Here is a 17,266-nt window from a genome sequence, read left to right as displayed (position 1 = left end):
ATTTATTAACATAGGTTTTGTCTTAGTTTTAATTTTGCTATTTCATAACGCCTTGCCCAATACTTTAAATTTTGAACTTTGACTTTTACTTGAGTCATTGCGCTGCAAACTTTTTTTTTTTAACTTAAACGCGCATTATAATTTCAACTAAAGTAAACTGATCATTGCAAAAACTCTGGATTTTTCTGATTGCTCGTGAACGCAGCATGCGTGCAGGTCACGTACTGCCCTGAGCGTGCACGTCAGTCGTCACGTTCCATGGTCGGACTCTCGCTGAGGAGCGACTGACAGTTTGTCCGACCAGTGCGGAGATTTGTTGATACCCGGAGCTAGCAGCTGAACTTTGCCTCATTGGCCCGTGTTAGTTCAACTCCCCCCCCGGGTTCGCCTCGGGGGAACTGTGCGTGTCCTTCAGCGTGTCGCGCGCCATATGCTGTCTCGCTGGTCGGGGTTGAGGTGTTTGGAAGAAAGTGTGTCAAATCAAATCGAGGTGGCTCGCCCTGCAGTTCCCAGGCTAATTGCATGCCCACGGAGCTGAGAGGACTTCTGTTTGTGAGTAGAAGTGAAATTTCCACGTGTCACTTTTAATACATTTTCATTGAGAAAATCATTTAACTTGTTATGTATATATCACGTTTGCTTTAAAACTTTCAGTGTGTATGCTTTTGTCCTTCTGCTCTCTTATCACACAGCAAGCCAAGTTAATATTGCACTTTTAATCACTATGTGATTAAGTTGTTTTTACAGGCATTTTGTGGATATGGAGTCATGCTTCATTCCACAAACGTGGAGACATAAACCGATGATAAATTCTGAATAAATAAAAAATATAAAAAGAAAAGACATAAACCGATGATCAGACATTGACTGACTACATTCTTCCATCCCACCACACAGCCTAAAAGCAACCTGTTGCAGAGACCCTGTTATTCCTGGCTTCTCTAGGTCTGAACATCAACACCATGACAGGTGACACGGTGGTCTGGAGGGGTCTGACCTGGATGAAGCAGGCGGCCAGCAAAGCCCCACCAGGCGGCCTGCACTGCACCGGGAACCAGAGGCTGGTAAACTTCCATCACAGCGCTGGATCAGCAAGGGTGAGCAAGTCAGCCGTGATTTGGCCGTAGCAGAGCCAGATAGAGTTTCACAAACATGCAACCCAGATAGCTCCTGAGTTTGTTTCTGCCACCATCTTTATGAGGTCATCAACACCGACAAGGTCATCATCACCCAACAGTAATGAAGGTTGTGGGGCATAGTGCACAGTTGCTGATTGGGGTCGTTTATGGACATAAACATCTAAAAACAATGACCGTGTGTGTGTGCAGTGTTTCCAACAGCGCTGCTGGGAAGGAAAGCCTCTAAACCAACATATGGACCAGTGTTTTTCTACCTTCTAGGCTCGTGACCCTTAAAGGTGCCCTGCCATACAAACCGTTTTTACTTGCATTTTGTGAAATATGTTAGGTCCATATGTGTTTATGTTGTGAATGTGAAAATGAACTGCTACCTCCTCTGTCAGTTCTAGCCACTGAAAAGAAATAAGCGGTGAAATCAGGGCAATTACAAAAGCTGGTCAGTCTGACCTCATATTGCCTGAGCTCATTACTATTCGTTAGCTTGCCCAGTTGGGCTGGGTAAAGGATTCTGACAGCCAGGCTCTCTGGCTAGCTGTTAGCCAATCAGATTCAAACAGCTTAGCTTGTTGAATATTAATGAGAACTGGCAGAAATCGAGATGAGTCTTACTGTAGGCTTTCTATACCACGCTAGAATGGCAAAAAATGTTAGAGTCCATGTTAGAACTTCAGACAGGGCTTTTTTTGGGCAGCTCACACCTAATCAGGCTAATTGAAGACAGATGGTGTGTCAGCTGAATGTGAGCCCTACATATATCCCTTCATCAAATGTGTTCACTATTTGCCTGAAGAAGACCCAGTTGGGTCGAAACGTTGCATTTTTATATTAAATATGGGAGTTTAAAGCAGTGTTGCGGACATAACATTATTTTCGTTTTAAGAACTTCAGACATTACCACAAAGTAATGAAATACGTGTGGCAGGGCACCTTTTTTATATATATATATATATATGGATTCAAGTTTGTGTAGCTCAGCATTTTTTCTTTTCCCATTAAACATCTTGTGACAATTGGTGTTAAATTAAAATGCAACAAATAAAATCACCTAGCTTCATCTTTAGGCAAGTATCTTTTCCATGTTTTACTGATGGCTGCTCCTGAATCAAATCAGACCGACTCAGGCTAGCGGTTTCCCCTGGTGTCCAGTGTTTTCGCTAAGCTGAGCTAACCAGCTGCTGTAGCTTCATCTTTGAGTGGCATCAATAATCTCAGCCAACTGTCGGCAAGAAAGCCAATAAGCATATTTCCTAAAATGTTGGAACTACTTCTTCATGTGGAACATGTTTTGTCATCTAGGAGACGTTCAACAAACGGCAAGAGTTCTGCGTCCGCAGAGCCACAGCAGCACAGCTCCACAGGTATTCCACTATGGGAGCTTGTTTCAGTACCTGTTTCATTGGAAGTGTCAGCGGCGGACAGACAACCTGCATTGGGAGACCCAGCACTAAAGGTCTGAAGTACCACAGGGACTGGTCACACCAACTGTTCTCTGGACATACGAGGTTATTTAACCAGGACAACTCCACTGTGGGGCATCTGACATCAGAGGACGTTGATAAAAACCCCAAGAAAACAAACATCAAGCAACATAAGCAAGTGGTACCCACTCTTAACAATTTTTATTTATCAGTGTTTGAATAATTATTTCAATGTTGTGGTTATTGTTTCAACATTGCAGAGGATCGTTTTATGTGTCTTTTGCTCTTCAAGTTTAGCTCTCTTCTTGTATTTCAGCTCAGTGAGAGAGCCAGAGAGAGGAAGGTGCCTGTCACACGGATAGGAAGGCTGGTCAATTTTGGAGGTAGGTGTGTTTACTGGTACACTGGTCATGTTACGAAAGAAAAGTGGCATTAATATTACAGCAGTCCTTAGACCAGAAACGGTAGGAAATGGAAACATTTCAAACTTCTACCAATGTATGTACACTTCAGCAAGGCGTTTGACCCTCAGTTTCTCCAGCGGCAGGGCTCTGCTGCCAGTGTTAAAATACTGGGTGGCTGCCAGGTGCTGTAAAGGTGTGATCTCGGCTAAACATTTTAATATAACCACCGAAAAGTTGCTTTACAGGCAGGGGTATCAAAGTGTAGAATTTGTAACTGGTTACATTTTTATACAGTTTTTTTACTGACCCTCTTAAGTTGAGTTTTTAGAGCGCACTTTATTTTTAAAACTTTTTAATTTTTAAGGTGCCCTGTGGAATTTGTCCTTGTTAACAAACTAACATTTTGTTGACATTCAGTGCTTTTTACCAGAAACACATTGTGTGTATCCTTGAAGTTTAAAAAGTGTGTTGAAATGATTTCCTTCCTCAAAACATTTGCAAAGCAGATTTCTTTGGAACACTTTAAAACCAGTGTTATTAATGTCCATGTGTACGTCCTCTTCTCTGAGAGAGCTGAAGCGATTAATCAATTAGTTGATTGATTTGAAAATGAATCCTGGGGTGGCCTCTAGCTGACCAGTTAGAGCATTTAAGCAAAAAAAATGCCAAATATGAATTGATTTCAGATTCATAAATGTGATTATTTCTTTTTTCATTCATTTTATAGACTAAACGTTTAAATGAGCAAATAGGCAGCAGATCAATCAATAATAAAAATCATTAGTTGGAGCTCTTCTGTTTATGTTTCTGAACTAACTTAATGTCGCGCTCACTTGTTGTTTTTAGAACTAAACAAATGAAATGACCCGGAATTTAAATTTGCTGTATTTATTGACTCAGTATAATTTCAGTAATCATAATTCTTAGCTAACTTCCAACTATTTTTGACACGAGTTGTGCAAACAAGTTGTGCAAATGACATGGGCAACGCTGGCACTTCTTCAGAGCAGCAAGGTCTCATGGGAAACTTACAAGGCGCTTTGCAGGATGTCAACACAGCAGAGTTGTTGTGATTCAGTATGAAGTCAATGCTTCTGAAGACACAAACATATTCTTCTGTTTGAACATATATTTTGTTAAAAAAGCAATACAGCGGCTGCTGCAAAAAGAGAAAGAATTTGCGTGGGAGAAAATTGCTGCTAGAGTAAATGCCTATATTCCAATATAGTGTATTAATATCATATTTAATCATAAGTATAGCCTAAAATTACTGCTGAAATGGTATTGAACCTATAATCTATTTAATTTAAGGGCAATCCTGCGGGCGAGAAAGTCCTAGGCCTACTAATCCCATTCCTCATTGACAGAATTATAATCCATAATCTTTTATTTCAAAAGGTTACATTATTCACCTGCAATACTGTGGAACTCCTTTTTAATGGCTCTTACTGGTTTGTGTCCAGGGAACACTACAAAAACGTTTAAAACACGCTTCAGAGCGAGTCACATTCTTCTGACGGCGCTTTGCTATACAGTGGCTTTACTAACATGCTCCGCATCACCAATGTTGTAAAGAAAACTGCCGTTTCCAAAAAAAAAATAATGTGACACCAATAATCTGCTGGGATGTAGAGCATGTCCACAATGGGTGACGTTAGTGATATGAGGACGGATAAGGTTATGTAGGCTATATAACTGCATAGACTGGGAAGAAAAACAATACAGCTCATGTAGGAAGTTATCTGGAAATTAAAATGCGTCGGGGCCTCAATATCATCTCCCGACGTATGTTTAACACCTTGCAAAGTAATACAGCTTCTTAATCGACGGGATCGTCGACAATAGGACATGCAATGTTTTGAGGGAGAAAAAAAAAACGTTTTATAGTCTGCCTAACACAGTTAATAAACCAACCCTGTTTTTTTTATTCATGCCGATAACAAACTGCGTTAAAATGCGCCTGATACAGACTGAATGAATGAATGAGGAAATGAAAGGGCGCTATGTCAGGATCAGTTGTTTTTTCCGCTTCTTTCTTGGCCCTAAATTGCGCCTGAACTCTCAAAGACTCTGAGTGTTGCCCTGAGGAATCAGACTGGCCTCTGGTAACTGATCGCTGTTGTCACGTCCTTTTTAGTTGCTGCTGTTGTCGGATGTAGAGTAGGGCATTGGTAAAGGTAACTCTGTGGGCATCTATACAAAATAATTTCCTGATTTATAATGCAAACTTAACTTTTCTGTTATTGTCAATGTAAAGAAAGTTAGTGAATCATGTTTTATATTCATTTCTTGTCTGCAGGTCTGGCGGTTGGACTCGGCATTGGGGCGATCGCTGAAGTGGCCAAGAAGAGTTTAAAACCACAACAGCAAGGTGACGAGAGGTTTTTGGTTTTAATGATCATATCCTCACTATAAAGGTGAGCATTGTGACAGTTTACTGTATGTTAAGGCTGTAGTCGCTACTCTAAAGTTACCCGATTTTATCTTGCATGATATTTAAACGAAAGGACAGTTTAGCTTCAAATGTAAGATAATGAACATTTAATTAAATGTAAACAACTTTTCTCCATTTTTTTTATTTACTGTGAAGTTCACATTTATTTAAGATGTAGAAATCAGTTAATCAAACACATTATCCACAATATATAAACATTTATATTAAAATAGGCAATTTTCAGTAAGAAAAGTTTGTACCAGCAACAGTGTGATGACTGTCACCCACCGAGGGGTGGTGATATGAGTAAAATGCTTTCTCAACTTTTGAATTGAATAAATAAAACCAGTATGTCTGTTTTTAGGTTAATCCAGTAAATTAAATAAAAAGGTTTCTCATATAAAAATCCAATATTGCCATGGAGCTGCTCATTGATTGACAACATAGTCCACAATGGGCTTAATCCACCGAGATATATTAAAGGTATAGATAGCATGGGATAAGTGGTATGACAAATTGATGTTGTCTTATGTTGTATATAGTTTTACCACTCGACCCTACCAACAACTTGCATATCAAATGTTATAAATGTAAAAGGTAATGCCTTTTTAAATTTCCTATGTTTCACATACAGTAACAGATTGTATTTAGATAAGTATATTTAAATTAAAAACAAAATGTAGTTAGTAAAATAATTGATAAAAGTGCCTGTGCTATAGATAGTGGTGTACATTACCACACCACAGTACCAGTACTGCAATCGACAAATATCAAAAATATAACTAGTAACAATCTTATCTGTAGATGAAATGTATGTGATAATGTTTTTATTTTTTTTTATTTTTTTATTTTTTTAGGGGATAAAAAATCCATTCTGGACTCGAGTGCCTTCCTCACTGAAGCCAACGCTCAAAGAATCGTCCGGACACTTTGCAAAGTCCGAGGTGCTGCTCTAAAAATTGGACAGATGCTCAGTATTCAAGGTGAGTGTTATCAAAAATGTCACACACATGTATATAGAAATACACACACATTGCTAAATCATGTACATGTACACATAAAGGTTCAGCTTTCACCAGGGACCAGACACAGACAGTAAACTGGGGCTCCAGCTTCCCAACAAGACTTCATCATGTTTCTTATTCAGACTCGCTGGCTAACAAACTAGATCCCTTCACAAAGAGGGAAATGTCATCACCTAAAATAAACCTTGAGCCAGCCCAACACAGTAAGTGCCATTCTGGTCTAGCTGTTGTCGGCAGCCGAGGCTTAACTGACACTTTAAACAGCGCGCTTACATTACAGTGTTGTTATGCTCTTAGATGTCCACAGCCCCACCTCTCATGCGTTATCATTCCAGCTGAGTCACAGAGTTAAGTATTTATCTTTCTCAAAGATAAATCTGGCAATGTTTCGAAAAACCCACAAGGTTGTTCAAAAACACGTGAAAGTGGATTTTAAAGCCATTTATTAATTTGCCTCTTAATTCAAACAAAGACGGCAGCTGGATGTAACATACTTCATATCCATATCGCTTAGTTTGTACGATTCATTGACAAAATGACGTTTTATTATGATCGGGTATCTTTAGGTATGTAAATAGATAGAGTGACCCCAATCTGGGTGCCCTTGAGCAAGGCCCTGAACCCTAACTGCTCCAGTGGAGTTGCTCAGTGGCCAGCATATCAGACTGTGGTTGTACTGGGCAGCTTCCAGGTGTGAATGTGTAACTGTGTAAATGTGATCAGGGCGTTCCTGCAAATAAATAAAGGTAAACTAGGACTACAGTTGAAAATTAGCCGACTGGCTAACACTGGCGCATTTACAGAAGTGTTGATTAATGTGCATTGTCCTAATCAAATAAATAAATCTTAAAACAAAAATGTTGAGTTTCAAAGTTAATTCTTTACTTTGGAAACAGCAGATGACAGAACTGTCTCACCTCAGTCTTCATTTACAGAGCTATTCTGTTCTGGATCATATCACATAATCTTCATCAGCAATCTCCATGGTTTCAGCTGAAACACTTAGTCAATTAATGAATTAGCCTCTTTTGATCTGCAACGGTTATGTTTCAGGCAAAAAAGCCAAACATTTACTAGTTTGCTGTTATTAATTGTCCATTAAACACTGTATTGGTGTTGTATTTAAACAATGATTTACTTTATAGTGGGTGTGTGGTACTAATAGCATCCTAATGAGAAGTCTTGTTTTGATTATTTATTTCTTATTTTATACATAAAGGTTCTACTGTTGTCTAGTCATTTCATGTTTCTGCCACTTGTTTCATGTCTGTGTTGTTACTGTATGTGATGTCCTTAGTTTTCTGTTTTTGTTTGATGTGAGCTCAACAAAACCCATTCTTATCAACTTTACATGTGTAAAGGGAAAAGTATTGAATATCTTTGAGCTTTGGACAAAAGTCATTTGGTCTATAAAATGTCACAATTTCCTAAAGCCCAAGGTGACGTATTAATTAATTACTCTAGAAAGGAATTGGCAGATTAAATGTTACTTGTTACTGAAAAGTTTCAGTTCCAGATAATCAAAAAAAAAAAAAAAAAAAAAAAATATGAGCATGTTAAGAAAAAAAATACCAACATGGTTTAAACAAACATGGACAAGAAGTCTTGAGTGCTCAAAAACTCTTTATGCTGATGTGATACAACATCTACTAAATGGACCTTGAGGTGTGATTTTTCATTATACACACTAATGCTTTTATATTTTTACTTCCACTGTACAAAATGGGCAACAAGATTTGTCACTTGCACTGCAAAAACACATGCTGAACTCTGTTGAATGCAATGATAACACACAAGGTTTTAAACAATGCATGTAGTTAGTCAGTTACAGTTAGTTTTCACTCTGTTCGTCTCTTATTTTCCCTCCTCTCAGATGACGCCTTTATTAGCCCCCAGTTGGCCAAAATCTTCGAGCGTGTTCGACAGAGTGCCGACTTCATGCCCCCTAAACAGATGATGGTACAGTATGGAGAGCCCTACTAAACAAAACAAACTCATTAAACTCAAGTTCCTAGATGAGACCATTTTTCTTCTCTCTGCAGAAAGCTATCAGCAGTGACCTGGGGCCAAACTGGAGAGACCAGCTGGAGTACTTTGAGGAGAAGCCGTTTGCAGCGGCGTCTATTGGTCAGGTGCATCTAGCCAGACTGAGGAACGGCCGAGAAGTCGCCATGAAGATTCAGGTGAGAGGAGCGTTTTCACAGAGATAAAACTAGAGTTGCACGATTTATTTAATCGCAACGTACATACAAATCTAACCGCAAAATTGCCCGATTTAAGTAAACGAAAAGGTGTGCTGTGTGCACTGCAGTGTCTTCGCTCTAACACCCTTCACTTTAGCGACAGTATTACCAACAGAAGATGCCTCTGTGCCTTCAGAAGCTAGGTGTTTTTATTGTTAACTATTAACTCACTTTACATCTTTTTTTCCTCTCGCTTTTCTCTTACACAGCTCCGCTCCGACACCGCTTCTTTTTTTTTATTTAGTAAAATACTGTTATTTATAAAAAAAAAAAAGTATTGCACATTTTTTGTTTATGTATTTCTTCTTATGCTCATTCAACTTTGTGTTTTCAAGTTGAAAAATACACATTTCAAAATTGTAGCATATTATCTGCATTTCCCTAGATTATCAAATAAACTCAAGATGCCATTATATCGCAATCGCAAGATTACTTTTTTTCCCAAATTGTGCAGCCCTAGATAAAACACAGAAGCCAAACAATTACAAAATACAGCCAAAAAATGACACAATCAAATGTGCTTTTTTAGTACCCTGGAGTCGCCAAGAGTATCGACAGCGACGTGAATAATATCATGACAGCTCTGAGTTTAAGCAACGTGCTGCCTGAAGGTAACATTGTTGGAGAGCTTTTTATCATTTTTATGATAACAGCTGCTATTGTCTGATGTTAGTACCTCCACTGTTGTCAATATACTTTCCCACACGAGCAGCTTGAATGTCATGATTTTCAGCTTTTTAACATTTGCCCTCCCTTTTACAGGTCTGTTTCCTGAGCACCTTATTGAGGTCACAAGCCGTGAGCTTGCACTGGAGTGTGATTACATAAGAGAGGCCAAGTGTGCCAAAAAGTTCCAGTAAGTTTTTCACACTTGTTCTCATGACACAGACTGACTTTGGGACTAATTTCACAGTGTATTAGTCAGAGCCTGTACAGTCTTTTTATTGCTTTTAACCCTTTAAATATAAAGCAATACTTTCCTGAGACCACTTATTTGCTCTCTTGCAGGAAATTAAATGAGATGATTGACACCACTCTCTTGTCTGTATGTAAAATATTAACCTACAGCCAGCGGCCAGTTAGCTTAGCATAAAGACGGGAAATGGGGAAACCGCTACCCTTGCTCCGTGTTAAAGGTTAAAATAAAATAGTGCACCTGCCACCACGTCTAAAACTCACTAGTTTACACGTTCTATCTGGTTTGTTTTATCTGAATAAGCATATTTCCCCAAATATTCCTTTTAAGAGCAAATCTTATACTTAGAGCTGGGCAATATATCGATATTATATCGATATCGTGATTTCGTCTTAGATTTTGGATATCGTAATATGGCATAAGTGTTGTCTTTTCCTGGTTTGAAAGGATGCATTACAGTAAAGTGATGTCATTTTCTGAACTTGCCAGACTGTTGTAACTGTTCTATTATTTGCCTTTACCCACTTAGTCATTATATCCACATTACTGATGATGATTTATCAAAAATCGCATTGTGTAAATATTTTCTAAAAGCACCAATAGTCAACACTACAATATCGTTGCGGTATCAATATCAAAGTATTTGGTCACAAATATCGTGATATTTGATTTTGTCCATATCGCCCAGCCCTACGTATACTTTAGCCGTCAAGTTGGTAAGGGCTATGTTCTCCTGTGCACCACGTTGGTCATTTTTCTGTTGATATTTTTATTACAGCTTTGTGGGGTCTGGTTAAATTTTTTTCAGATTTAGAATTTTATTTATTGTCTGTCTGACAGAAAATCGTCTTAGACGTGGCCTCAACAAACAGTGCAAAAACAAACTCCGACAGTAAACATACCATAGCTTATAAGAATAATTTACACAGGATAAAAATTACAATATACTGTATGTGTGCAATGTGTCATAGTGTTATGGCAGTGGGTCATTGCTTTTTATTTAAGATGTGTATTTGCAGAGGGTCATTGCTTTTTATTTAAGACGTTTATGGCATTGGGTCATTACTTTTTATTTAAGATGTGTACGGCAGTGGGAATGAAGGAGTGTTTGTACGTGTTTTTTGTAACTTTGTTTTTGCCGTTTGTGTGGCAGAGAGCTGCTGAAGGATCACCCCTACTTCTATGTGCCTGATGTGATTGACGAGCTGTGCGGCCCGCATGTCCTCACCACAGCGCTGGTGCCCGGTTTCCCTCTGGACCAGGCCAAAGACCTCTCCCAGGAGCTCAGGAATGAGGTAGGAGCTCTGACACGGTGACTCTGCTCTGCTCACAGTACACATTCACATCTGTGCACTGCCAAGACGTCGACAGCTTTGGAAGGTGTTCTAGGTGATGTGACAAATGTAGAGACAATGCCACCTTTTAAAAACCCCGGAGGCATGTCAGCACAATATTGTCATGTCTGAACGCATAGTTCATTAGTTCATAATAATACAGTACTATAAACACAGATCACTGTTTTCTTTCTCCCCTTTGCGTCTGCTAGATTTGTGAGCAAATCTTGCGGTTGTGCTTGAGAGAGCTTTTTGAGTTCAGATACATGCAGACTGATCCGAACTGGTCCAACTTCTTCTTTGATCCACAAGCTCATAAGGTCAGTTTGTCTCGATCACTTCATTTAATATGCACACTGTTAGTGCATTTGATATTTCCCCTTTCTTCACTGAACTCTGTTTTTCGGTTTCATGTCTTCAGGTTGCTCTGTTGGATTTTGGAGCTACGCGGGGATTTGATAAGAGTTTCACTGACACCTACATTGAGGTGAGAAACTGTAGAAATGTATTTGTACAGTTTCTTGCCTAATTATGACTACATACATACTACATACCAAATTATTGTTATAAGAGCAAGCATTGTAGTCTACATTAGATAGAAAAAATCAGAATGACCGGTTAATAATTATTTCATGTTTGCATCCAACATAAACTCGAGAAGTTTCTTACAAAAACACAATCATTGTAGTAAAGAACATCTGGCATAATAACATGAAAAATATCTTGTTCTAACATGAAAAGGAAATTGGTCAAATTAAAAGAAAATCATGTTACTGTATGACAAGAAGCTTAACACGTACTGTATATATCTCTGTCATGGAGGCAGCAGTATGTTAGTAAAAATGCCTTTTTCATGCAGGCAAACATGTCATTAGATGATTGACTGATTTCTTTCTTTCATTTCCTTAATCAGATTATTAATGCAGCTGCAAATAGGAACAGTGAAGGGGTCCTGCAGAGATCCAGAGACATGAAGTTCCTCACAGGATACGAGTCAAAGGTAATAAACACAAACAACGGTGTGTAATCGCAGTGACTTTTGGTGAAAGAACGACTGTTAGGAGGCAGTTTACTGATTGATTGATTTTATTTGCCCATTTCATTATAAAATACGATACAACTATGAAACATACATTAAAAACAAAAAGTCAGGATAACACAATAAAGCCCTGAGGCTTATTTCCATTGTGGTCCCAAGGGGAAGGGGGAGGTGAGCAAGTGGCAGCAGGTCAAGCATCAATCATCACAAACCATACATACATTAAATAGATACATAAAACAATACAGTAATAAATCCTCATACTACGATTGGCATCTGAGCCATTTTTTCAGTGCCTGCTTAAAACCTCCTAAACTTCTGACCATCTTTAGATTTCCTGGCAACCTGTTCCACAGGCTTGTTGCTACATACAGAAAGGACTCTTTACCTAAATTACTCTTAAATCTAGGAGGTACAAAATCAGTAGAACTTCCCTTGGTGGAGTGGCTGTGAACATCTCTTACTCTGTTAAAATAATTGATTAAATATTTGGGGACAAACCCCATACACAGTCCTATGTACCATGCACAGGTGAATCTGAGAGACTCGATCTTCAACTTTTAACCACCCAATAGTCTCAAAATGAGAAGTATCAAGATGAGATCGCATGGGGAGGTTCAGAATAAGCCTCACAACCTTATTTTGGGCAGTCTGAAGCCTATGTTTCAGATGCTGTAAGACACCTTTATACCATGAGCAGCATGCATAGTCAAAATAAGGCTGAATTAGAGCACTTGCCAGAGTTAACATTGCGTTCTTGTCCAAAAATCTTGACATTCTTGCCAAGAAACGTACTCTTTGATTCACTTTGGCAAGTACCTTTTGCGCTTGGCCCACTCCAGTCAAGTGGCAGTCCAGCACACAACCTAGGTAAGTAACCGAGTCCTTTACATTAATCTCATTATCTCCAACTAAAACCTTAAAACCCGGGGATCTTTTCAGTTTTATCTTTGACCCAAACAGTATGGCTTCCGTTTTCCCTAAGTGAAGCAATAGCCTATTGTCAGACATCCACCTACTGACATTCAATAATTCTACACTAAGAGTTCTTTCGACTGTTTTTATCTTTATGAGAAACCAATAATGCAGAATCATCTGCATATAAAAAAAGTTCACATGAACATACAGACTTAAGGTCATTAATATATAGAAGGGGTAAAAGTGGACCCAAGACACTCCCTTGCGGGACCCCGCAGTCAATGCATAGTGGTTGAGACATTGTTCCCCCAATGTCCACCACCTGCTTCCTATCCTTGAAATAAGACCTCACCCATCTGACTGCTAAGTCATTAAAACCAATGGCTTTTAATTTGCGTACCAAAATGCCATGGTCAACGCTATCAAAGGCCTTCTGTAGGTCTAACATGACCATACCACAAAAATGCCCTTTATCTATCTATGTGACTTACGAAAGCCAGACTGGAACTCAAAAAGTAGATTGTGTAATACTAGATACTTGTCAATCTGTTCAAAAATAATCTTTTCCATTATCTTTGACAGACTACACAGAATAGAAACAGTTCTATAGTTTCCATGGTCTAATTTACTCCCTTTCTTATACAGTGGAATCACTCTGGCAAGCTTAAAATCATTGGGGAAATATCCTTGCTATATAGACATGTTAATGATATGAGTAATACATGGGGTGATAACCTCAGCAGCATCTCTTAAAAATCTAGAAGGAATATTGTCAAAGCCAGTGGCTTTCAAGCTATTTAAATTTTTAAGTTTCTTAAGTACAACTGCCTCTGACACCTTTTCAAAAGAAAAGCCATCTGCTTTAACCGCTTGCTGAGAATAAAAGTCAAGGATGTGACTTTCACCGTACTGCCCTGACTGCTCAGGTAGCTTTTCCACCAGTTTACTAGCAACTGATGAGAAGTAGTTGTTAAAACTATCTGCCACTGTCATCTTTTCTGCTGTAACTTTATTCCCCAGATCAAGAGTTATGCTACTGTTTTTTTTTTTTTCAACCTGTTGCTGTAGCCAAGCTGCTTGAGGGACTTCCATAATTTACGTGAATCATTTCTATATTCCACAATTTTCTCATTGAAATAGGCCTTTTTTTAGCATACACCACTAATCTACTAACTTCATTTCTCATCTTTTTGTACTCTGCCCAATTCTGATCACCCTTATTTCTCCTGAATGTGTCATACTACTTGTTTCTCATCCTAATTGCCTCAAGAATGTCATCATTTATCCAGGGTTCTGTCCTCTGTTTAATTCTTACTACTTTAAATGGAGCTAGTTTGTCTACAACTTCTAAAAACATACATTTAAAAGAGCACCATGCTTTATCAACATCCATACATTGCAACACAACAGACCAGTTTATTAGATTCAAGCAGTTATCAAGTGCTTCTTTGCTATACCTTTTCAGCGACCTGATTCTTATAGAGCTTATCTTTCGAGTACAGAAAACAATAGAATGATCACTCAATCCATAATTAATTACCCCACTTTCTGCTATTCTAGTCTTTTCTGACACTAGAACAAGGTCAATAATAGTTTGAGTAGAAGAACAGACACGTGTTGGTTCTTTAATCTGCTGATGTAAACTAAATGAGCGACAAAAATGTATTAATGCCTTATAGCCGGAAAGATCCGTCTTTCGAGTGTCAGTATTCAAATCTCCAATCATAATAACTTCCGATTTAACAAAGTCCATACACTTTGAACAGACTTCTTCCAGAAGTTCATAAAACATAGTCTGGTCAGGTGGCCTGTAGCATGCTCCAACTAAGATAGGCTTGCTCTTCGGCAACAGAATGTTTAACCTGCCCGCTTCTATTTGGTCATTATTCAAGTCCATTCTCCGATTAAAACCAATGTCCGCGCTCACATAAACACACACACCTCCACCTTTACGGTTTTGGTCTCTCCTGATTAAAAAATAGTTCTCTATTTCAATTTCGGCATCCTTAATGGAGTCATCCAGCCCATCTCAGTAAAACAAAAAAAGTCCCACCTTATTGCTGTTACTGAGGAGACGTATCTCGGTTATTTTTGGGAGAAGGCTTCTGATGTTAAGATGAAGCAGGTGAAGTCCCCTCGTAGAGAGGAATGAATCCAAATTTGGCTCAACCATGCCGGCATCCTCCAAATCCGCACAGGGCAACCGAACCGAACGGAGCTGCGAGTCCAATCCCCCGGGCCGCGCGCACCCAGCAAGGGACACCGCCGCGTCTCCGGAGAATGTTTTTAACCTCTCTAAACTCAGTGGTGGATTCAAATACTCCGATCATTTATTTAACTAAAAGTAACAATACCACAGTGTAAAAATACTGTTTAGTAAAAGTTCTACATTTAAAATTCTACTTAAGTAAAAGTCCATACGTATTGACAGCAAAGTTAAGTTTTAAAAGTAACCATTATGCAAAATGGCGAGTGTTAGATTATGGAGCCTTCAAGGACACAAAGATGCTAGTTTTTTATTTATTTTTTAATCTTATGCACACAAGATAATATTTTTTACAGACAGGTTTTTATCGTGTGCAACGAGATTCCAAAAAAAAAACATTCAGGGACTCTTCTGTTAGTTTTGTTGCGGGGGGATTTTCAACTTTATCATTCTTATAAGTACATGATGACCTCACGTTGACTCCGCAACATGACTGAAAACACCTGTGAGGCCTTTTAAACTATAACAGCGAGTCATATTTAATAAGTTGATCATGTGTTTAGTACGTAAAATCAAAAGGACTCTTGCAATTTAAAAAAAAAAAGAGTAAAAAGTGCAATATATCACCTCACACATGTATGTGGAGTAGAAGCATAAAGTAGCATTAATTGGATATACTTAATTAAAAGTAGTGCTGTGCTGTAATCTGTTTGAATGAAAAACCTGCAGTCACCACCCCCACCAAAAATGAAATGACATTTATTTGGAAATGTATTCCCATTTACAGACTTTTAAATCAAAGATTAACCAACAATGTGTTCAATCACTTCGAAACATGAATCAACATTTAGTAATGTCTGTTCAAGTGGCATTAAGTCTTTCTCGCCCTCTACTGGTGACCAGGACAAACTGCAACAACAGTAGAACAACCAGACCTTCAAGTCCATAAAGAAACACAGTAGAAATGTTTAGTGGAGGGGGGAATTTATCATCATGCTAAATTATGCTTTGTTGTAGTATGTCATAGTCATTAAAAAAATGTCATAAAGGCATACTATATAGTGTCATTTAAAAAAAAAAAAAAAAAAAAAAAAATCATAGTATAAGATGTTTCGAGTCTTTTTGCTAAGCTAACCGGCTGCCCATATTTAACTCTTCACTAGAAAATGAATACGTATTTCCCTAAATGTAGAACTTTTACTTTAAAGCTTTGAAGCCTGTTGACTAACAGCTGTCTCCCGTAACAAGGCGATGGAGAAGGCCCACGTGGATGCAGTGATGATCCTCGGGGAGGCCTTCTCCTCCGAGGAGCCCTTTGACTTTGGGAGTCAGAGCACCACCAAGCGCATCCACAGCCTCATCCCTGTGATGCTGAGGGAGCGCCTCACACCGCCTCCCGAGGAGACGTACTCCCTCCACCGCAAGATGGGCGGCTCCTTCCTCATCTGCTCCAAACTCCAAGCTAAGATCTCCTGCAAGAACATGTTCCAGGAGGCCTACCACAACTACTGGAGAGACGGACGGCCCGAGTCCACAAACTAGCTGGAGACTGGCCTGTGATAAGCAGGACTTTGTAGCCTTGTTTGTGGTATGTTGAACAATTTAACTCCCACATTCTGAAGATGTTTTTGTGCAACCTGGGCCAGATAATATCCAGATGTAGTTTTGTGTTTTTAGGTAAGCTGATGAGTATATAAAAGAACATGAATCAGGATAATGTCTGCCTGTTAGGAACAATTTAATGCATGCTTTATATTCCATTGCTCATTTATGACCAAGGCTAAGGTAATGTGTGAAGATTGAACAATTATGTGTCTGTATGGTTTGAGAAACCGTAAATCATCTGTCGGTTGAAATATATGCATTCTGATGAAAACAAACCAGCATTAAAGATTTGTACATTTCTGAGAATGCAGATTATTATTTTAAAACCAATGACAGTGAACCTGAACCGACTGAAAGGCTGCTTTTGTGAAAGCTTAATATGCGTCATTAATAATCTGAATTCGTGAGAAATAAGCACCAATAATTTGAACACATATTATCAACCTGCTTCACAAATAGTAAATGTGTCTCGTCATATGTACATGAAAACATTTGTTACTGACTGCATTTACACACAGGCATTAAGAACTGATGTAATAGTGACATAAATAGTCCCATAAATCATCAAATCAAAACCCGACATTC

The 17,266-nt window shown here is 38.7% G+C and overlaps 1 protein-coding gene across 2 annotated transcripts; it reads left to right on the top strand.

Moving 5' to 3' along the window:
* The first annotated feature begins 207 nt into the window (after positions 1–207).
* Positions 208–16,987, top strand: coq8ab (coenzyme Q8A, genome duplicate b). 2 transcript variants are annotated; one of them, XM_028565712.1, is made up of 15 exons: positions 208–552; positions 946–1,097; positions 2,436–2,738; positions 2,874–2,940; positions 5,261–5,332; positions 6,253–6,378; positions 8,294–8,379; positions 8,463–8,603; positions 9,193–9,274; positions 9,426–9,519; positions 10,733–10,874; positions 11,126–11,233; positions 11,335–11,400; positions 11,827–11,913; positions 16,325–16,987. In XM_028565712.1, exons 2-15 carry the CDS (start codon positions 963–965, stop codon positions 16,616–16,618), a joined length of 1,803 nt encoding a protein of 600 aa, XP_028421513.1. In that variant the 5' UTR covers positions 208–552; positions 946–962; the 3' UTR covers positions 16,619–16,987. The 2 variants fall into 2 exon arrangements, with proteins under 2 accessions (XP_028421513.1, XP_028421512.1); XM_028565711.1 differs by having other exon boundaries at positions 898–1,097.
* Positions 16,988–17,266: the final 279 nt, after the last annotated feature.

The sequence above is a fragment of the Perca flavescens genome, chromosome 20 (genome assembly GCF_004354835.1).
Source record: "Perca flavescens isolate YP-PL-M2 chromosome 20, PFLA_1.0, whole genome shotgun sequence".
NCBI classification, from domain to species: Eukaryota; Metazoa; Chordata; class Actinopteri; order Perciformes; family Percidae; genus Perca; species Perca flavescens.
The sequence above is the reverse complement of the archived record's forward strand: the minus strand, read 5'-3'. Positions and strand labels throughout refer to the sequence as shown.